Source organism: Monodelphis domestica, chromosome 1, assembly GCF_027887165.1.
Source record: "Monodelphis domestica isolate mMonDom1 chromosome 1, mMonDom1.pri, whole genome shotgun sequence".
Taxonomy (NCBI): domain Eukaryota; kingdom Metazoa; phylum Chordata; class Mammalia; order Didelphimorphia; family Didelphidae; genus Monodelphis; species Monodelphis domestica.
The window spans coordinates 460,007,933-460,030,790 of NC_077227.1; the positions used below are offsets into that span (position 1 = coordinate 460,007,933).

General features: G+C 46.9%; 1 protein-coding gene and 1 non-coding gene across 5 annotated transcripts; both read right to left on the reverse strand.

The window, feature by feature from the left end:
* Nucleotides 1-933: 933 nt before the first annotated feature.
* Nucleotides 934-22,278, reverse strand: SLC31A2 (solute carrier family 31 member 2). Of its 4 annotated transcripts, none has more exons than XM_007475028.3 (4): nucleotides 21,800-22,278; nucleotides 6,372-6,438; nucleotides 3,739-3,928; nucleotides 934-2,541 (listed from the first exon to the last, which is right to left on the reverse strand). In XM_007475028.3, the coding sequence occupies exons 1-4, from the start codon at nucleotides 21,803-21,805 to the stop codon at nucleotides 2,373-2,375; spliced, it is 432 nt and encodes a 143-aa protein (XP_007475090.1). In that variant the 5' UTR covers nucleotides 21,806-22,278; the 3' UTR covers nucleotides 934-2,372. The 4 variants fall into 4 exon arrangements, with proteins under 4 accessions (XP_007475090.1, XP_007475089.1, XP_056668416.1 ...); XM_007475027.2 differs by having other exon boundaries at nucleotides 20,497-22,029; XM_056812438.1 differs by lacking the exon at nucleotides 21,800-22,278 and adding an exon at nucleotides 13,286-13,781.
* Nucleotides 3,931-3,993, reverse strand: MIR7366 (microRNA mir-7366). The gene has a single exon (NR_127611.1). It is a non-coding gene; the product is annotated as a microRNA mir-7366 (primary transcript).
* Nucleotides 22,279-22,858: the final 580 nt, after the last annotated feature.

Here is a 22,858-nt window from a genome sequence, read left to right on the forward strand (position 1 = left end):
CAGTGCTGTGTTCTGTATCCTGGGTGCTGATTGCCTCAGTGACTGTAGCATCAGTCTGTTTGCTGTCCGCTGTTTGCGGATTTTCACCTATTGCCGCAGTCTCTGGAACATAACTCCCACAATAGGTGAGGGATCACTATTACCTATATGTGTTTGGACCTGTTGTCAAATACAACTTCCAGCCCTGTCTGCCCTCCCATCCTTTGGGGACTATGAGAGTCAGGAAGGGAGATGGAAGGAAGCTCATTTCTGCTCTATAATGCATAAATACTAGCGTAAAGAAGCTAGAGCAAAAGACTAATGTCATGGCAGCCTCTAATGACATCTCCTCAGAATTCATTTCTCCCTCCCAAAGGACACCATTCCTGCTCTGCTGGCCCTCAGAAAGTAGAAAGACCCAGGGAAAGCCTTACATAGACACCAGCTTGACATCTGAAATTCCATCCACTTGTTTCATCATATGTGGAATTGCTTGTCAGCTCAGGGTGGGGGAGAGGGAAGGGAGGGAACATAAATCATGTAACCATGGAAAAATATTTAAAAATAAAATAATTTTTAAAATGTTTCATTACTTAAGATGAATACCACTGCTCTGAGACGTTATTATATTCTTTTTTAAAACCTGTACCTTTTTTCTTAGAATCAATACTGTGTATTGGTTCCAAGGCAGAAGAGGGGTAAGGGCTAGGCAATGGGGGTTAAGTGACTTACCCAGGGTCACCCAGCTAGGAAGTATCTGACATCACATTTGAACCCAGGACCTCCCATCTCTAGGCCTGGCTCTCAATCCACTGAGCCACCTAGCTGCCCCCTACTTTATCATATTCTTAGCATTACTTCTATTTCTTTTCCCTCTTCTCTTGCTTCCCTTTTTTCTTGTCTGCCACCCTTTCCCCAAAAATGTCTTATCAAAATAACATTGAAAAAAATCTATTCACTTTTTAAAAAATGAATTTAATGCCAAAAATACACATTACATTTTTATTTAGATTGGAAGCTCCCTGAGGGCAAGAATAAATGACTTGGGTTTGATTCCATCTTTGACCAACAAGACAGACTAGGAGGGTTTAATGAATATTCTAAGTGAATGTGCTGAGTCACAGGGTAGAGTTAGTGAAGAGAAATGAGATCTTAAAGGTTATTAAATGACACTGATCTTTTTCTGAATTAAAAAAGGATTAGAATAAGATGGTGGAAAGAGAGACGGGCAATAGCTGCCCAGACTAATAAGGTCACTGGCGAGGCTGGAGCTATATTCTGCTTCCCTGGTACAACTTCACAGTTTCCTTCAGAACAGCAAGGAGGTAGTGCTGTCCAGTGGAAAGAGCCCTGAGTTGGGAATTTTGGGTAATGTTCCTGCATCTACCAGTGACAGGCTATGTGCACTTAGGAAAATTCATGCAAGAATCCCAGCTTGAATGGAACCTTGGAAGTCATGCATTTCAAGGCATCCACAAGCAGCGGTCACCTCTTTGGCACTTGAGGCCTTTGAGCCTCCCTATCCCCTCCACCCCTGGGTCTCTACAGCCCTCATAATGTCTCACCCCCCTCAGCAGCATTTAGCTTACTTGGTTCATTGTGTCCCCCCAGAAGAAATATGAAGGAAATAGATCCTAAATATGGAGCAGGAAGACACTTTAAAGATTATTTAGTCTAACCCATTCCCTTCACTTTACAGATGGGGAAACTGAGGCCCATTGGGGGGAAATGACAAAGCTATCAAGTTCCAGGGTCAGGATTCAAGCTCAGGCATTCCCCGTCCAGAGCTCTGAGACACTATAAATATTATGGGAGATTGTTTGTGCTGACAATGCCCAAAGCAGCTGAACTGGGGCTTGTTTAAAGGGAGCCTGCAAGAAGAATGGAGGAAATGAATTTCAGATCAATCAACAAATCACAGGCACGCTGGCACGCACGCATGCGCACACACTGGCTGGCGGCAGTCTCAATTCTCTAGCACTCCTAAGGCAGAAAGGTGAGTTTCCAAAGCTGGTGTGTTCCCTCCTTCCCCGGAGAGAGGAGGCCAGTTAAGCCCTGCATAGCTTTTTCCCTTGTAACAAAGGCACGATACAGAGGAGGAGAGCGGCTCTGGAGACCTCCTGCCCCAGCCTCACCGCTCTGGCTCAGCGGCCTCCCTTTGACTCCTCCCAGGCTGGCTTGGATTGGCTAGGCTGGAGCAGAACCACCACCGGAAGCCCTCTTCCACCGGAAGTCCTCCTCCATGAATACTGTGGAGGTGGGACAGGTGTGCCCAGAAGGAGGAGGATAGGGGAGCCAGAGAGGCGCAGAGGTGCTCCTGAGGACTGGGGGATTTTCATCAAGGAGGAAAGAGGAGAGGGCAAACGCCCCAACTTGTGGAGCCATCCTGCCCTCTATCCCACACTGAGGAGTGGGTAGGCCAAGTAGTAGCCAATAGCGGAGCCCAGGATCACGCCAAGGAAAATCCAGGTGTTGTAGGACATCACAGCCAGCATCACGAAGTAGCCAACGACCACCTGGGCGACATGCACCAGAGACTGGCCCAAGTGACTCAGAAACCACCTAGACACGGAAGACAGCGAGTTAGAGGAGGGCACCATGAGTGGCAATGGCTCAGAGGTGGGAAATTGGATTAAGGACTGGAAAGTCAGGCAGCATGCTCCAGTGAGAACCATGAATCCACATTTGGAAGACTGGGTTCACGCTCTGGGACTTGGAACTAGTCATGCCACTCCATTTTCTTGTCTGTCAAATGGACATAATGATATTGGCCCCTCACTGTGTTGCTATGGAAGCCATAGTCACAAAGCACTATGTAAATATAAGTAGTAGTATGATAAGATGCCGCGAGGCTTAGGGCAAGGGCACATGGGGTACCATTCCTGACCCACTCATGGAAGCAGGTAATAGGGAAAGTTAGCCCCTCTAAGAGGCAAGAGAGACCATATGGAGATGCTCAAGCCATAGTTCAGGCATGTGGGAAAATAGGACAATGTTCAATTTGGGGGGAGGCCAATCAGAGAGATTAAGAGGGCCTTGGCTGTAGGGGAGGGGGAGGGAAAGAACATGAATTATATAACCATGGAAATATATTCTAAATTAATTGATTGAATAAAAGTTTTCAAATTAAAAAAAAAAGAGGGCCTTGGACCAGGTGTTTTTTTTTTTTTCTGAAACCCTGACCTTCTGCCTTAGAATCAGTACTGTGTATTGGTTCCAAGGCAGAAGAGTGGTAAAGGCTGGGTAATGAAGGTTAGGTGACTTGCCCAGGGTCACACAGCTAGGAAGTGTCTGAGGTCAAATTTGAATCCCAGACCTCCTGTCAATATACATTTTTTAAATCCTTACCTTCCACCTTGGAATCAACACTGTGTATTGGTTCCAAGACAGAAGAGCAGTAAGGGCTAGGCCATGGGGGTCAAATGACTTGCCCAGGGTCACACAGACAGGAAGTGTCTGTGGCTGGATTTGAACCCAGCACCTCCTGTCTCTAGACCTGGCTCTCAATCCACTGAGTACCCACAGCTGCCCGCTGTTTGTTTTGTTTTTTTAAAAATCTCACCTTCGGTCTTAGAATCAGTTCAAAGTGACTTGCCCAGGGTCACACAACTGGGAAGTGTCTGAGGTCAAACTTGAACCCAAGACCTCCCATCCATCCCTGGACTTCGCTGTCAATCCACCAAGCTACCCAGATGTTCCACCCATTGGTGCAATGTGGGTTTGGTCAGTCGAGTGCTTTCATGCCCCCTCATCCCTTACCTGGTTCGGTCCCCGTGGGCCCGAGCTGGCTCAGAGTTTGTAGAGTCCTGGTCCACATGCTCCGTCAGCGGCAGGCTGTGGTTTGGGGGCGACCTGAGCAGGGACCAATGGGACAACTTCACTTTGCCAACTTTGATGCTCTCATACAGCACGGCCAAGAGGAGGACCACCAGCACGGAAACAGCCATGCCTGCAGAAGGAAGCCAGCTCCAGAGATCCCAACAGGCCAGCACGTCTCCAGAGAGGGTTCCCTCCACTCCTCCAGCCTCAGACCCTGCCGGGTGCTCACCCCAGGCACCCCCCCTAGAATTCGCCTCAAGATCATCTGGTGCAAAGCTGGTTCACCAGCGAGAAACCTGAGGCTTGAGGGGAAACCACTCGTTCCAGACCGCACGGGTCATAGCGACAGCTGCGCCCGTCTGGCCCTTTATGCGAAACATGGTCCCCCCAACAGCCCAATGAGGGAGGAGTGCAAGCATCAAGATCCCCATTTTACAGATGAAAATCGGGACCTCTCGGAGGATAAAGGGTTGCTGAGAGCAGCAGAGGCCAGCAAGAGCCCGAATCGGGCTGAGCCTAGCTTTTCTGATTCCGGGGCTGGCTCTCTTCTCCCTGCAGGGCGAGGTTTCGGTGACAGGGTGGTCGGGAGTCCTGCTCCACCCTCAGCGCCGGGGGCAGCTGGGTCGCTCGGCGGAGAGGCCAGTGCCCTCTGCCCGCTAGGGACACGCTGGGCTTCTCAGACAGACCCAGGAACTCAATGTCAGTGACACCCCAAAAGGCACAGTGGGGAAGGAGGGGCGGAAAGGGGAGCACGGCGAGGGTGGCAGAATTTTGGGGGGCGGGGGGGGTTCTGGGGGGGACACAGCCAGAGTAATTTATCTCTTTGCTCACTATTCGTTTTGTTGTTGTTTTGCTGTCTTGGCCCGTTTTTCCCTAATGCTAGGACTTGGCCTCATGTTTTATATGTCTATGTGTTTATCTGAACAGGCCTTGCTGCGGTTGATTATTAAGTTCATGATTTTTTTTAAGGGAGAAAGAAGCTCACTAGAAGAGAGAGATTGGAGGGAAACCACTAACTGGCTAACTAACTAGAATATGGGACACTATGCCATCTTTCTCTATAATCTGTTTCTAACTTGGGCACTGAACAAACCTGGAAGAAGCAGCTGGGTAGCTCAGAGGACTGAAATCCAAGACAGGAGGTCCTGGGTTCAAATCTGATCTCAGACACTTCCCAGCTGGGAGACCCTGGGCAAGTCATTTTACCCCACTGCCTAGCCCTGACCACTCTTCTGCCTTGGAACCCGTACCCAGTATTGACTCCAAGAGGGAAGAGAAGAGTTTTAAAAAGCAGCCCCTCTGCCCAGCCAGGATGCTCGCATGGACTCCAAATCTTTTTCAGCAGATACAGAAAGAGTTGGAAGGAGAAGCCAAACGCCCCAAGAGACCACACACTGGCGGCAGCCCATAAGCGCGGCCAGAGCTGCTTCTGTCACTCTGCTCTTTGAGCCCTCTGGGCCCCGCAGAGGACTGATTCGGCTTGGGTAAAGCACCTCACGCTGAGCCTCCATCTTCTCCTCTGTACAATGGGGATGTCAAACAGTAGCCACTGCAGCATTGCTGAGGCAGCCCGGGAGACTGCCCAGGGGTCCCATTCTGGGAAGATAGGGGCCGGTGGCTGCCCACACGTGCATGAGGCCGGGATGGAGGGGCGTCCGCTCTGGAGCTGCAGGGCCCACCCCACGTTTTCCTGGGACTCGGGACGGACCACCTTTCCGGAGTCCCCAAACTAGTGAGTAGCACGCCTTGGCTTTGGACCCTGTGACTCCCTAGGACTGTGGAGGGAGGCCCCGAGGGGGACCCATGCGCTCGCGGGGAGATGTCTGGGCGTGCCATGAAGTGCATTTGGAATCTGGAAGACCCAAGTTCAAGCCCTGCCCCAGACGCTCCCTGGCAGGAGGACCTTATGGAGCCCGTGATTTCCTCAGTTGACTTTTCTGCCTCCCAGGATTTTGTGAGGCTCATAACATCTTTCAAACCTTAAAGTACTGTTTCAATGCTAGCTATCATTTAGGTTTGCCCCATTATACTAAGGGGGAAACCAAAGCCCAAAATACTTGCCCATGCAGGCAAATTGGGATGTGAATTGGAGCATCCCCAACTCTACAGCCAATGAGCATTACATGTCTGGGTTTGGGTTTTTTAAACCCTTACCTTCCGTCTTGGAGTCAGTGCTGTGTATTGGCTCCAAGGCAGAAGGGAGGTAAGGGCTAGGCCATGGGGCAAGTGACTTGCCCAGGGTCACATAGCTAGGAAGTGGCTGAGGCCAGATTTGAACCCAGGACCTCCCGTCTCTAGGCCTGACTCTCCATCCACTGAGCTACCCAGCTGTGCCTGATGATTGGAGTTGTTGTAGGGACAAGAGTGAAATCAGTTTGAAAAACCATAAAGTGCTAGTCTCATGCGAGGAGTCCTACGTATCGAGGCTAGGTCAGACTCCAGTTTCCATGAAGAACAATTTTCAGATGCCTCTGAGTATGTCTGACAGTTCATCAGGGAGGCGCTCCAGGGCCTGCGCCCAGCAGAGCAGTGGGGGAGGAGGAAGAGGAGGGGAAGGGGCTTGGCCCAGTTACCGGCTGGACTGTGGACCCTCCAGAAGTCAAAGAGGAGCTCCACCTGGCTGGAGAAGATGAAATGCATCTGAAAGAAAGGGAAGAAGGCGTCAGGGCAGGCTGGAAGCGGAACCCCTTGGGCTTGTTTAAAGTCAAAACAGCTCGCCTGGATCCAAGGGAAGCACGCCTCCGGTTGCTGACAAATGCACCTGTTCATAAATCGTGATAACGAGTTCCTGAGGGTGGGGACTTCCTGCTTCTGCGGCCAGGCCGCAGGGGACCCCAGTCAGAAAACCAGGGCTCGCGTCCAGGCTGGCTACTTATTCCCCAGGGGCCTGGAGGAAGCCCCTTAGCCCCTCTGAGCCCCAGCTTTCCCACCTGAACAATAACGCTAGAGATGTTCCCTCCAGGTAATGCCAAGGGCAGCTAGGTAGCACAGTGGGGAGCTAGATGGCCAGGCCTGGAGTCAGGAGGAACTCGGTCACTCCTGAGATGTGTGACCCTGGATGAGTCATTGAAGCCCAATTGCCTCACCTTTGCTCTTCTGGCTGGTAACTGACACTAGCACAGAAGGTAAGGATTTTTTTTAATGCCAGTTCCACATCCTGTGACTATGGAATTTAAAATCAGGAGGGTACTGTTACAGATTTAAGAGATCAGGAAATACTTTGGGAACGGAGGTCACTTTTTTTCCTAGCTTGTCCATCAGTTGATAAGCATTTATTAAGCACCTACTATGTGCCAGGCACCGTGCCGATCACTGGGGACACAGAGAAAGGCAAGAGCCAACCTTTGCCTTCGAGGAGTTCCTGGTTTAATAGGAGCCACAGTTTGAAGACAAGTCTACAAACTGGAAGTCATCATCAAAGAGAAATCGAGAAAGGCTTCCTGTGGAAGGAGGGACTTCAGCTGGACCCTGAAGAAGTCAAGGAAGCCAGAAGGCAGAGATGAGGAAGGGGCACATCCCAGGCACGGGGGATGGCCAGAGACAAGGCCTAAAGCAAGGGGCAGCTAGGTGGTACAGTGGACAGAGCGCCAGGCCTCAATAGGAGGGCCTGGACTCAAATTTGACCCCAGATACATCCCAGCTGTGTGACCCTGGGCAAGTCACTTAACCCTAATTGCCCAGCCTTGCCCTTCTGTCTTAGGACAGAAAGGAAGAGTTTTCTTTTAAAAATGCCCAGAACTAAGGGATGGAATATCTTGTTCAAGGAACATCAGAGCCTTCATAGCTTTGTAGGGTAGGAGGGTGGGTAGGCTGTGTGGGAGGGTCATGGAAGGTGCAGAAAGGCAGGGGGAGATGAGCAGTTATGGAAGGTTTTGAACCCCAAAAAGTACTTTTCGTATTGGATCCTAGAGATGCTAAGGAATCATTGCAGTCCACTGAGGGGGGAGGCTAACATGATCAGATCTAAACTTTGGGATGATCCCCTTGATCACAGAGTGAAGGATGGACTGGGGTGGGGAGAGACTTGTGGCAGGAAAAACAAGCCCCCTGTTATTTATTGTTGTGGTCTAGGTATGAGGGGGTGAAGGCTTAGACAAGGGCTTCAGTTTCATCATCTGTAAAATGGGAATAATAGTAGCACTGGGGAAAAGTAGGTGGCACTGTGGATTGAGAACCAGACCTAGAGAGATGAAATCCTGGCCTCAGATACTTCCCAGCTGTGTGACCCTGGGCAAGTCACTTGACCTCCATTGCCTAGCCCTTACCACTCTTTTTGCCTTGGAGCCAATACAGTTTTGATTCTAAGACAGAAGGTGAGGGTTTAATTAATAATAGTAATAATAACAGCACCTTCCTTATAGGATCAAATTAAATAATATCTGTAAAGTATTTTGCAAATCGTAAAGCTCTATACAAATGCTAGGGATTACAATTATTCAAGTTTGTAAAACATTTAGCATAATTATCTGTTTTGATTCTCACAAGTCCAGTGAAATAAGTATGATAATTATGATTATCAGCATAATAATAATTAGCATTATTATAGTGCAGCTGCATAGTAGATAGAGTACCAAGCCTGACGTCAGGAAGACCTGAGTTCAAATCCAGTCTCAGACATTTATTAGCAGTGTGACCCTGGCCAAGTCACTGAACCTGGTTTGTTTACACTTCCTCATCTGTAAAATGAACTGGAGAAGGAAATAGCAAACCACTAGAGTATCTCAGGCAAGAAAAATCCAAATGGGATCACAAAGAGTCAGTTCATTACTGAACAACAGATATTATTATCTCTATTTTACAAATAAGAAAGTTAAGGCTCACAGGTCTAGAGATAGGAGGTTCTGGATTCAAATCTGGCCTCAGACCCTTCCTAGCTGTGTGACCCTGGGCAAGTCACTCAACCCCCATTGCCTAGCCCTTACCGCTCTTCTGCCTTGGATACATAGTATTGATTCCAAGGTGGAAGGTAAGGGTTTTAAAAAAAAAAAGCTGAGGCTCAGAGAGGTAAGTGATTCACACAACTATCAGGGGCTAGAATTGAATGCAGGTCTTTAGACTCCTTCACTTTTTATACCTTTAAGACTCCATCCTTTTAATCCTTTAAACTCCTTCACTCTTTCCATTAAACCATACTGCTTCTCATGTATGCATACTTGGTGAATAGATTCAACCAGTTATGACACTTAGGACATTACTTCCTAGTTCTGGGCCTCGGTTTCCCCATTTGTAAAACGAGGGAGTTAAATTGGCAGATTCCTGAGATTCCCACCAGATTGGCAGCCCCCTCCCACTTGTGGGGTTGGGATGCCAAGGATGTTTTTTCAACAAGTAGTTATCAAATCATTCTGCTCAGGCTTCTAATTAGGTCACAAAAATCGGAAAGTGACTTTCCATGCCTTCAAGGAAGTGGAGTTTCCAATCCCCAGCCCGGGCCCTGCCCCATTAGTTAAGAACTTCTTTCAGGCCAAGATCAGAGAGCAGAATGGGAGCCGGCATCTCTTTCTGTTCTCCTACCACACCACCTCCACAACAACCAAAAATGGGCCAAACTGAATTCCAATTGGGAGAGACAAGAAAATATTTTCTTTTTTAAAAGTATTAAATTGGGGGCAGCTGAGTGGATCAGTGGATAGAGAGCCAGACCTGGAGATAGAAGGTCCTGGGTTCAAATCTGGCCTCAGATACTGCCTAGGTATGTGACCCTGGACAAGTCATTTAACCCCCATTGCCCAGCCCTGACTGTTCTGCCGTGGAACTGATATAGGAGGTAAGAGTTTAAATAAAGTTTTTTTTAAAAAGGATTGAATGGTTTCTTCTATCTATCAGCCCAAAGCCACCTTTTTTCCTTTGCACTCCACCCCGTGTTGAAAAACAAAGCACCTGTTAGAAGCTCGTATAATCAAGAAAAGCCAGTTTCTTAATGGCCACATTCAAAAGACAAAAGGTGGAAGAATGATGAAGCAGTGGCAAGTCCTTGCCCAGAGATGCTTCTACCAAATAGGTCCACAACTTGGGGCCTTCCCTGTTCTCCCTGCTCCTCATCCTTACCCTCCTCTGAATCAATTTAGTCCAACTTTACAATGTGATTATTAAAAATCCCCAAAGACTGGGTTCCAGGTGAGAAAATCAACTTAGTGATCAGGCTAGCAATAGCCAATAAATTAACTGGTCCGTGTTGGGGCAGCTGGGTGGCTCCAGACCTGGAGATGGGAGGTCCTGGGTTCAAATGTGGCCTCAGACCCTTCCTAGCTGTGTGACCCTGGGCAAGTCACTTAACCCCCATTGCCTAGCCCTTACCTCTTTTCTATCTTAGAACCAAAGCTTATTATCCATTCTAAGACAGAAGGCAAGGGTTTAAAAGACTACTAATTGGTCAGTCATCTCTCTACTTGATCAAAGACAATTTTGGAGGCTGCTTATTCAGTTCTCCCCTAGATGTCTCTAATTAGTGGATGCCTAATGAGGAGGCGGGCTAATATTTTCCAGCTTTCCCCCAAATACTTCATGGTGATGGGAGATAGTGATGCCTGGTCAGAAAAATTCTTTTTTTAAACAAACTTTATTTACACACTTACCTTCCGTCTAGAATCAATACTAAGTATCAGTTCCAAGAAAGAAGAGCATTAAGGCTAGACACATGCCTTGCCCAGGTCACAGAGCTAGGAAGTGCCCGAGACTGACCACATTTGAACCAGCACCTCCCATCTACCCACTGAGCCACCCACCTAAACTGCTCCTTGGTCATAAAATTCTAGTAGCCTTTGGGGACCTGGGTGGGAAGATGGAGTTGGGTCTGGCTGAGTTTTGACCTCCAGAGCTCTTTTCAGGGAGGGACCGAGGACGTCCCCGGGCAGATGTGGCCAAAATGAATTCCTGTTTGCTGGCAAGATGGGGTTCATCTGGCAGCTGCCCGGGGGCAGGAATGAAAGCTAACGTGAGGAAACGGGCTTGAAACACAGACCAAGCCCCCACCAGAAAGTTATACCAAGTATTACCGGAAACAGAAGCAGCATGAGAAATTCCTATGCTCAACAGTGGTCGGAGGGCGGAGCTGGAGGCGCCCTTGAAGATCCTCTATTCAGACTCATCAATTTTACAGGAGAAAACCAAAGCCAGACATAAGAGGCGGCTCCCCCAAGATAGGGCACCCGCTTTTACTCACTAGCCTGAGGGAATGAACGGCGCACAGCTTCCCACAAGACTGTGCCCGGACTCAGTAGAGGCTGAGACAACGACATCACTATTCCCGCGGGCTGTGGGCTGTGCTGACTTTGTTGTTGGGTCAGCACTCAGTCGTGTCTGGCTTTGTGGGGCTTTCTTGGCCATACTGCAGTGCTTTGCCATTTTCTTCTCCAACGTGTCCTCGTTTTACAGATGAGGAACTGGGACAAATAGAAGGTTAAGGGACTTGCCCAAAGTGACACGCCAGTAAGTGTCAGAGGCCACACTGGAAGCCAGGACCTCCGGTCTCTTGGCTTTCTGTCCACGGAGCCACTAATTCCAGGCCCAGCACTCCATCTACTGCGTCACGTAGCTGCTCCTACATGTTCACTTAGAAAATCACATAGTAAAATTATGTATTATTGTTGAAGGAAATAGCAAACCACTCCAATATTTTTGCCCAAAAAACCCAAATGAAGAGTCAAACACAGCTGAAACAACTCAACAATAACACATATTGTTGTATTTTATTTTGCTAAATATTTCCCAGTGTTTTTTTTAACCCTTAACTTCTGTCATAGAACCAATACATGGTTGGTTCTAAGGCAGAAGAGTGGTAAAGGTTAGGCATTGGGTGTTGTGACTTGCCCAGGGTCACACTGCTTCTCTCGACAATAGTACTGACTAGTTTTGAGGCCACTCGTCCTATACACCATTTTTTGATTCAACTGGCTTCTTGTGGGCCATTCCACAACTGTTTTCTCTTTTAAACCCTTACCCTCCATCTTAAAATCAAATCTGTGTATTGATTCCATGGCAGAAGAGTGGTCAGGGCTAGGCAATGGGGGTCAAGTGACTTGCCCAGGGTCATACAGCTAGGACATGTCTGAGGTCAAATTTGAACCCAGGACCTCCCATCTCTGGACTTGGCTCTCAATCCACTGAGTCACCTCCTCCACAATTATAAAACCAACTATAAAGAGACTTCTTTTCTCCTGGTGTTCTGAGAAGAGAGTTGCTGCCCTTATGCAGGGCTAATTTCGCTTGTTGTTCATCATGTCAATTCAGAAATGCCAATGGTTGTTGATGTTTGCCCTCAAAGGAATCCTGACCTTGCCAAGGGTGTTACAATGCAATGAAAAGGTAATGAGGTTTAAAGTCAGGAGATCTGTGCTCTAGTTCCAGCTCTGCTGTTAACCCCATGATCGCTCTCAGACAGCTCCCTTCACAACTCTGGGCCTCAGTTTCCCCATATTTTGTAAAATGAGGAGGGTAAACCAGATTATCATTAAAGTCCTTTTCAGGCTCAGTATCTTATTCTAAGTTCCCTGCTAGCTCTAATATTCTCAGATCTTATCTAGCCTAAATAGTCCCGATTTCAAGATTCCTTCCAGGTCTTCACATTCTAAATTCTAGAGTTCTTTGTTGTTCTAATTCTTTGTTCTTTCCGTCTCCAACAGTCCTTGTCCCATGGTCCCTTTCAGCCAGCTTCAATATCCTTCGTCCTAAGGTCCACCTTCTACTCTCTAACAGCCTACGGTCCTTCACAGTTTCCCTCATCTTGGCTCTAAGGTCCCTCCAACTCCACCATGCTTTGTTCTGGTACCCATTCTCCCTAACATTCTACGATTCCGTGGAACCACGTTGCTACTGACATTGTTTCTCCTAAGGCTACTGGGGATTTGGGTGGACAAATTGGCAAAGGCTGAATTAAAGCCTAGTTAGTACTTTAGGGACACCTTCCATTTCAGGTGCTAGGAGAGACCCCCAAGTACTAGAAAACCGTCGCCTCCTCCTGGAGCTTACAGTCTGGTGGGGAGAAAAAGGGAGTCAACCCTGCGCTATGAAGCAGCTCAAAGGAAAGAGATCACTGGAGGGGTCAGCAACAGGCTTCCTGGAGAAGGAGGATGTGTGTGTGGCGTGCATGAATCTATTTACAAGTCTTCTTGCTAGAACAAAAGCTCCTTGAGAGTAGGGTCTCGCCTTTCCTTTTATTGTTGCATTTGGCATGATTCCTGGAACATGATAAGCCCTATTTCATGCTTCTTGTTGACAGAATGATTGTTTAAGGCAATACAAAAAGCTACACTGATTCAAACACATGGGAAAGGTGGGCAAAAGGGAGCCACAGTGGATAGGGCTCCAGGCCCGGAGTCCAAGGTTCTGAGTTTAAATCTGGCTTCAAACAGCGCCCAGCTGTATGACCCTGGGCAGGTCACTTAACCCTCATTGCCCAGCCCTTACTGCTCTTATGCTAATGCTTTGTATAGGTTCCAAGATGAAAGCTTAAAAAACAAACAAGCAAACATGAAAACTAGTTATCCACCATTGCCAAACCTCTCTGAAGAGGCCCATTCCAGATCTGAAAATTGCATGCCCCTGGACAGGGCACTTACTCTAGCCTCAGCTTCTTCTGTAAAACAGGTATTATAAAACACATACTATCAGCATCACAGAAGAAGCACAACGAGTATTTTACCATCCTTAAAGTGCAATAGAAATCAGCAAGAATTTATTAGATATCTACCGTGTGCCAGGCTCTGTGCCAAATGCCCAGGATAAAAAGACTCAAATTAAACAGACCCCGTCCTCAAGATTATCTTCTGTCCCAGCAACAATATGTACAAATATAAGTAAATTCAGGGCATATAGAAAGGGCAGGGGGCAGCTAGATGGTCAGTGTACCAGGTCTGGAGACAGGAAGTCCTGGGTTTAAATCTGGCATCAGACACTTCCTAGTCACTTAAGCCCAAATGCCTAGCTCTTGTCCTTCTGTCTTGAATTGTTACTGAAGCAGAAAGTAAAACTTTAAAAACTAAAACTAAATTAATTAAAAATAATAAATAAAAGGCAGAATAGATATAAGAACTGGGCCTATGATTTCTCTGGTAGAGGGAACTCCTAGAGAAGTAAACTCCCCCTAAAAATGAAGGTCCAAACTCAGTCTATCATCTTAGATATTGGGGGGGGGCACTGAGAATATAAAGGGTCATGGTAGGATTTGAACTAAGGTCTCCCCAGATGAGAAGACAGCACTGTAGCCACCATATCACCATGCTGTTGTTTAGTCCAATACTGTACCACCTTACCTCCCATAGATAATAAAGGTAAAAACTTTGGTAGAGGGGGCACTAGTGTCTTGCAGAAATTAGGAAAGGGCTCGTGGAATAGGTGGCACTTGGGATGAATTCTTTTTTTTTTTTAAACCCTTACCTTCCATCTTGGAGTCAATACTGTGTATTGGCTCCAAGGCAGAAGAGTGGTAAGGGCTAGGCCATGGGGGTCAAGTGACTTGCCCAGGGTCACACAGCTGGGAAGTGTCTGAGGCCAGATTTGAACCTAGGACCTCCCGTCTCTAGGCCTAGCTCTCAATCCACTGAGCTACCCAGCTGCCCACCGGGATGAATTCTTAAGAGAATTCAAGGGGGCAGCCAGGTGGCTCAGTGTATTGAGAGTCACACTCAGAGACATGAGGTCCTGGGTTCAAATCTGGCCTCAAATATGTCCTAGCTGTGTGACCCTGGGCAAGTCACTTAACCTCCATTGCCTCACCCTTACCATGGAACCAAGACAAAGTATTGATTCTCAGGTGGAATTCAAGGATTAAAAAAAAAATGAATTCAAGATTCTAAGAGGGTGAGTATTCGAGATATGGGGGATAGTCTGAGCAAAGGCACTGAGATGGAAGGCAGAATGCCCTAGAAGGATCCCAGAACCTGACATCCTGGAAGCAGAGTACTAAGCAATAAGCCTGGAGAGGGAGATTAGGGCCAGATTGTAAACAGCCTTAAATAACAGAGAGAAGAATTTTTCCTTGACCCTGGAGTCCGTAGGGAACCAGGAGAACCTTCTGTGCCAGGAAGATGATGAGGTCAGACCTGTGCTTTAGGAATATATTACTTTGACAGCCATGTAGAGGACTGGGCTGGGCACAGATGGGGAGACAGAAGGGAGTCAAGAAAACCACTTTGGAGGCTGATGAGGACCTGAACTGGGGTGGTGCCATGTGAAGGGAGATTCAGCAAGACGTGGCTACTGAGCGGATTTGGAGGAGAGCGGTGCCCTTAATAGCCGGACTTAAGAAGCAAGCTGAATATGAGAGGAAAGATGTTGTGTCTGACTCTTCATGATCCCATTTAGGGTTTTCTTGGCCAGGTTACTGGAGTGGTTTCCATTTCCTTCTCCAGATAATTTTACAGATGAGGAAACCGAGGCAAACAGGGTTAAGTGACTTGCCCAGGGTCACATGTCTGTCAATGTCTGAGATCAAATTTGAACTCAGGTCTTCCTAACTCCAGGCTCAGTCCTCTTTACACTGATCACCTAGCTGTCCTAAGAAAATGAATTCTACATTATTATTATTATCTCAGAAAGGTGCCCAGTTTACCAAAAGAGGCTCTGGACTTCCAAACCTCTATATCTCTAATCAAAAGAGCCATAACTAGGCCCTCACGCATCTGGGGGAAGGGTGAGGAAATATATCATCAGATAATTGAGAGGTAGGGACGGAAACCCGAGAATATGAACAAGGAGGCTTCTGTGGATACAGCCACACAGCCTCTAATCCTCTGGAAAGTCTCTTATGTGAAATAATTATTCCTTTTAACTTCCTAAGCTCTATTGTTTCTTTTCTTTTCTTTTTTAAACCCTTACCTCCTATCTTAAAATCAATACTGTGTATTGGTTCCAAGGCAGAAGAGTGGTAAGGGCTAGGCAAGGGGGTCAAGTGACTTGCCCAGGGTCACACAGCTGGGAAGTATCTGAGGCCAGAATTGAGCTTAGGACCCCTTGTCACCAGATCTGGCTCTCTATCCACTGTGTCACCAGGCTACCCTTGTTTTTTCTCTACTGCCAAAGAATTCTAAGTGTTGTCTGTGCTCTCCAAATAAATGCAGATTCCTAAGACTTAGTCTACCCCTTGGTTAAGGATGGCTCCAACTGAGATATCAGCTAAATCCACCACTCTAATCTACCTTGTCTTTGTGTAGTCTGGCAAAAATAACCCCAAATGCCAGGAACTGCCTCCAGGCCTGGGGATAGATGGCATAATCCCTCCTTTGTCACAGCTTAGACCTGTCCCCAGCCAAAAAGGAACAGGAGCTCCAGAAACATTAGGCTTGACCTTGTATCCTCGTGGCTTATTCAAGGTTCCCTAAGTGAACTGGGATGGACTCATCTAATCCCTTTCCTCTTCAAGATCTTTTTCATTTTAGAATTATCCTTACTTTCCATCTTAGAATCAATACTGTGTATTGGCTCCAAGGCAGAAGAGTGGTGAGGGCTAGGCCATGGGGGTCAAGTGACTTGCCCAGGGTCACACAGCTGGGAAGGGTCTGAGGCCAGATTTGAACCCAGGACCTCCAGGCTCTAGGCCTGGCTCTCAATCCACTCAGTTACCCAGCTGGCACCAACAAGATCTCTTTCTTCTTAATGGAGAATTTATCCTGGCACAGGCCTTATTCCGGTCTAGTTTATGAACTGGTGTTTCAGAACAAGGGATAGAAGATAAAGAAGAGAATCTAGGATAGAAGATTTCTGGTTCTGATAAAGAAAAAAGTCAGAGGAGGCGTCAGAGATGGGGAGGATGATGCTAATGACCAGAAAGGCAAGGTGCTACTGTAGATAAAGCATTTGAACTGAAGTGAAAATAACTATTATCTACTAAGTAACACTGTGACCTGCATGAAATGGAAGGAGTTGCCACACGCGGGCAACACAGAGCTTTGATGTTCAGCTGACCAAGGCTTCGCCAGTTATTAAGATGGGCTGATAACGGACTTGCTATCTTAAATCTTGTCAGAGGCCTTGAATTTTCCAAACATTTCTCTCATCGAAGGGCACGGAACATTGGCACTGGAGACCAGAGCAGACGCGTTCCATAGGCAATCACACATGGGCAATACACAGAAAGCCTCGTGACCTCCTCCGTCTCTTTCCTCCCCTCACCACCACTAGGATCATGGAACCACAGAATTTGTTTATAACTGTTAGGGAAACTCAGGTCCTCCTATATTGTACTCCCGGCTAATCTATATTCAGAGGAAAATAGAGAGTAGATGAATAGATATATACGGATGGATGGAAGGATGTATAGATAGATAGATGAATAGATGGATGGATGGATAGACGAATAAATAGATTAATAGATGGATGGATGGATCAATGGATAGATGAATAGATTAATAGATGGATGGATGGATCAATGGATAGATGAATAGATTAATAGATGGATGGATGGATCAATGGATAGATGAATAGATTAATAGATGGATGGATGGATGGATGGATGGGATGGATGGACGAACGAATAGATAGTTCAGCTAGGTGGTGCAGTGGATAGAGTGCTGGGCCTAAAGGCAAGAAGACTTATCTTCCTGAGTTGAAATCAGACTTCAGACACTTTCTAGCTGTGTTTTTTATTTACTGGGGGGGGGGGGGGCACAGTTATTTTGGTCTAAACATCTTTCTTTCATGCTTCACTGGGCAAGTCACTGAATCCTCTTTGCCTCAGTTTCCTCATCTATCAAACAAGCTGGAAAAGGAAATGGCAATTCACTCCCAATTATCTTTCCCAAGAAAACACTAAAAGGATTAAGGAATTATTGGACATGACTGAACAACAACAAGAACAACAAATATATATTCAGGTGGGAGAGAAGAAGATAGTGAAAAGAGAAGGCTGGGAGTCAGGGGTGCCCAAGTACAGTCTGCCACTGACCTGATATGAACCTTGGGTGAGTTTCTTTCCCTCTCAATCATCCAATGAGAGGGTTAATTGCTAAGGTTTCTTCTAACTAATACTTAATTTCAGGATTTTTTCTTTGCCCAGGGCATAGACACTGTACAGGTACACTCTGTCTTCTTGGACTCTGACATACCCTTTGTCTTCAGTTGAATTAGGTCATGACTGAGCTGATCAAGTGAGTTCTAGGAGCCACGAGCCCCACCCAGAGCAGAAAAACAAAACAAAACAGAGGAAGGGCCTTTGGCCAATCATTGTCTCAAGTATTTTCCCTTGTCTGTGGCAGGCATCTTTTAAGCCATGGATTAGCTTTTGCCTCTTGTAGTTTGGGGCCTCCACTTTGAAACCAGCGGGTGAGAGGATTAGCAACCTGACCTACCTCTTCTAGTTGGCAGTGACTCTATGGACTCCCTTGTTACATGCGACTGGCAGCAAGGAGGCAACATGCTCAGAAAAGGGATCACAGATTTGGAGAGAGAAGGCTGTCATTTTACAGAGGTGGAAAGAGGCCAGAAAAATGTAGGTAGTTGGGGCAGAGGCAGAATTTGAATTTAGCCTCCGAGCCAAAATCTACTCATCTTTCTCTCTCGTTAGGGCTGCTTCTCACTTGAAGCATAGATGATGGTAGAGCAGGTTAAAGAGATCTCCTGACATAAAGCAAGACCCTCAAGTCACCAACTCTGCCTACCAGTAAGGCTAGCCCTGTAAATAAGCACTTCCCACTATAAAACCCCACATAAGTGAAAACCCTTCACAAAACCATGGGATTTTGACAAAAAGAAGGGGGAAAGATGCTCAGCATCAGGAAGGAGGGCCTCTCTAGGGCACTCAGAACTGAAAGGAGTCAGCATCTACAACTTCTAGCTGGAGCCAAGGTTCCCATCCCCAAATAGCTCAGGGTGCTTACAGCCCTGCAGGAGTCTTTTCAGGACCAGCTGGTTAGTTTTTATCTTCTGTCATTCGTGCATCTGGCATCTCTGCCTAATAACCAATACATTTCACGTCTACACCATGTAACCTATGCACTTTAAGACTACTGGGAAAAATGGGATCTAGGGTCCCAGACACATGGGTCATTTTGAAAACATTTCTTCACCAGAAGTTGCTTTTGTTTTTTGTTTTTTTTCAGGCACTCCAGGGAGCACCAATTTGGTTCCATCAACAATCTAAGTCAGCCTCCCCACCCATCTCTCTCGTCTCAACATGAAGCAGACAGGGCCATAGGGTAGATTCGTAGGTCATAGTATTTCCAAACTAAAATAAGAAGGGAGTTGGACTTTCCTGAATTGCAACTGTTTCAACTAAAAAAAAAAAGGAAATATGAATTACATGAGCGCACATGTATAATCTATATCAGATTAGTTGCCATCTAAAGGGGAGGGAGAGAGAGGATTTGGAATACAAAATATCAGAAAACAAATCTTGAAAATTGTTTCTACCTGTAATTGGGGGGAAATACAATAAAATATTACAGGGGGGAAAGATTGAGAAGCAGTATGATATGGTAGAAAACACCCCAGACCAGAGTCAAGAGACCAGGAAGAATCCAGCCCTGCTCCTATCATGAATTCAGGGGTGGCATGTACTTGGATGAATCAGCCCTCCTTTCTGGACCTAAGATTTCTCATCTGTGAAATAAGCACATTGATCTAAGTAACTCCTAACATCCATTCCAGCTTTGACGTTCTCTAAAAATCAAAGTGAACACATTTTTTTGGTTGACTTAAGGGGTAGCTGGGATTTACTTGAATTTAAGGAGACTTCACCAAGCCAAGCCTTCAAGAGAAGAAATAAAAGTAGAGCAGTGGTTCCCAGCTCCAGTGTTTATTTCTTTCTAAAAAAAAAAACAAAAAACCCTTACCTTCTGTCTTAGAATGGATACTAAATATCTGCTCTAAAGCAGATGAGCACTTGGGATTAAGTGACATGTCTAGGGTCACACACAGCTAGGGAGTATCTGAGGCCAAATTTGAACCTAGAACCTCCTGATTCTCCTGTATTTATTAATTCTGTGTCCTGTGGGCAGGTCACTTGACCTCTCTGAACTTCAATTCTTCTCATGTATAAAATGGGGATTACAAGATTGTTACAAACACGAATCCTTCTTTACATATTTTCTCTCTCAATTAGAATGTGAGCTCCATAAGAGCAAGAAATAAATCCTTTTAAAATTTTGTATCCCCAGCATTTAGCACATGGTATGTGAGTGCTTTCTAAATGCTGTCTCGTTCCACTGTTTCTAGGAAAGTAAACCTTGAGAGACCAGAGGAATGAAATGATTTTATTTTTCCTCTTTAACACTCAAGTTAGCCAACAACCCACTCCAGCACAGCTGGGCACAGATATGTCTGTCACACCCTCTTGGAACTTAATAAAACCATTGGCATGCTAGGCTGCACTGTAAATGGTGGGTGATTAATTGCAATAGGCCTCTGAAGGCAAAACAGAGTGACTTCCTCCCACCAGGCCTGGGACGGGGCCAGTGTGCTCAATCTGGACCTCAACAGCTGGGATGCCTTTCCTAAACAATGTTCTTGTTTCTTTCTCCACTACAGCCTAGGTCAGAAGAACCCATCCAGGATGGGGGTGGGTGGGAGGGGAGACAGTATAATTCTCACTGTTCTGGGGGGGAAGAAGGCAAAAGGTGGAGTGTGAGAGAGAGATGGATCTGGATTATCTGCATTTCAGAATGGGAGACACAACCTTGGTTCAATAATGCCCAGGAAAACAGGCAAAACTATAGTTCAGGCATTTAGAAGGAAAGCTAGCAGGAATGGGGGCAGAGAACAACCTACCTGTGGTAGGTCTCTTCTTGCAACCCCTCCCCACCCCCAACATTTGTCTGTTTTAACAGTTTGTATTTGGAGAAGTTTCCTCATGTGCTTAAAAAAAAAAAAGGGCTTTAGGAGGGGACCTATGTCCCAATCCAGATTCTTCCAGTAACTAATTATGTGTGTCCTTGGCCAAGTCCCTTCCCCTCCCTTAAGGGGGTGGATTACATTTTCTCTAAAGTCAACAGCCCATGTTCTAAGCTTCTTTTCATTCCAGCATTATTTTCTATATTCTAATAATCTCTGTCCCTTCCACCTCCATCTTTATATGTTTTTCTTTTATGTATATTTGTCTGTCTTTTCTAACATTGTCTTCTTTGTTCCAAGTTCTTCCAGCTAGCTCTCAAAGCAGGTGAAATAGAGCACTTGGGTTAAGAAATGCAACCTTAAAAAAAAAACACCCAAAGGTCACAATGATGCCTGGTGAGCTGGTCAGTATCCTAGAAATAAGGGAAGACTTTTTTTTCTCCCAATCTTTCCAGACCCGAACTTCAGCAGGTCCCTCAGGATAGCCTGGGAACTGGAATGACAACCGAAATTGGAAGCCCTGACCAGCCAGGCCCACGGGCCGTGGCTTTTAAAGTTGAAACAGAACCTTGGCCGGTTTTCTTGAGTAGGCGGTCGTGCCTGTGTCACACACTGGTCCCCATCCACCCCTCCCAAACTTCAGGCCAAAGGCGATTTCCCCTGGGGTCCTTTCAAAACTGCCCTGATTCGGGGTACTCGTACACGGGGCACTTGCGGATGACCGGGGGCCGCTGGAAATCCCCTGGCTCTCTTCTGCTTCCTCTTTCAATTCAAGCTACACAAATCTTGCTGTGCCTGCCCCTATTCCTGGGCCCTTCTCTGGACAAACTCCGTGCCCCCTCCCCGAGTTAGTCCTTCGCAGTCCCTTCTAGCTCTCGGGAGGGCAAGACATTCGTCTTGGAGAGAGGCAGAAAGTAGGACTACGGCTGTCAGGGGGACACACGCCCCCGAAACACCTTGAGGCGAGTCGCTCCCTCTCTCTGGGCTGGTTTCCTTCAGCTGAAAAATTAACCGGGGCTGGACGAGGCGATCTCGAAGGTCCCTCTCTTTTGGGGCACCCTCCATTCTAAGGTCCCTTCAGGCGCCCACTTTCTCCGTTCTAACATTCCGTGTTCTAGCGTCCCTTCTATCTCAGACACTCCAGGCTCCCAAGAATGTCACCTATCGGGCAGTGGTCAAGTGCTCAATCTTCACTGCAAGTGGCCAAGCCCGTCGACCCGGGCAGCCCTTGTGTACTCACAGGCATCCTGCGGGGGTCTCGGGTTCCCGCTCGGACTCTTGCCCTGCAGCCGCAGTTATAAGCAGTAGCCGCAGCAAACCACGTTCGGAGCTCCCAGGCCACCCGCCGCGTCCCAGGGGCGGGCTCCAAATAGAGTCATCCTCCCCTTCGGAGGATTAGCAGGCGGGTCCAGTGGATTTCCACGCCAACCAAGAGGAGGGCAGTCCGAAGGAAAAGGAATCCTGGGAGTTGTGGTTCCACGGACTCTGGAATCCTGGGAGAGAGATAGGGTCGGACTCCCCGCCTCCAGATCTGTTCCCCCGTCCCCACCGCGGAAAACGGAACGGGTCTTTTTTGCTAGCTGGTGCTAGCCCTTGCTTCCTCATTCTTATTGTTGTGGCAACGCTGAGCCGCACCCCCCCACCCCCCGCGAAGAAAGGGCCCCTGGGGATGAACTAGACCAAAATTTGCAACTGGGGAAGAGAACGAGGACCTCGTCTAGGCGACCCAAGTTTACTCGTTCACTTCATTATATGACAAATACATCAATTCAGATTACTCCCTTCCCAATTAATTTCCTTGGCAACTTTCTGGGGGCGGGGGGGTTCCCCCTCCTGGTAAAAGTCAAAGGCTTCTTGTCTTTCTAAAACACTGACAATTGTTCACGCAAAACCTACTGCCAGGCACGGGGCCCTATCTAGACTAGGCAGCCTTGTGCTCTCTTGCCAAGAACAACGGTGGAACCTTCGGGAGGATGTGGTAGAAACAACCTCTAATTCTGAATATGAATCAAAGTGGAAAAAATAAAAACGGATGTTATTCCAGGAGGCTTCAGAAAATTAAGAAATCACCATCAAATGGCATTTTTAAGCCCCTCTGGCCATCAAAGAACATGGCCCCGGAGTAAGGAAATATCTGGGTTTGAATCCTGCCTCTGACATTTATGGTGTGGCTTTAAGCAAGTCACTTTAATTGCTCATAGGCTCAGTTTCCTAATCTGTGAAAGGGGAGTGTGTGATAATAGCACTTACCTCATAGGATTGTTGGGGGAATCAAAAAAGATAATAGATGAAAACAATA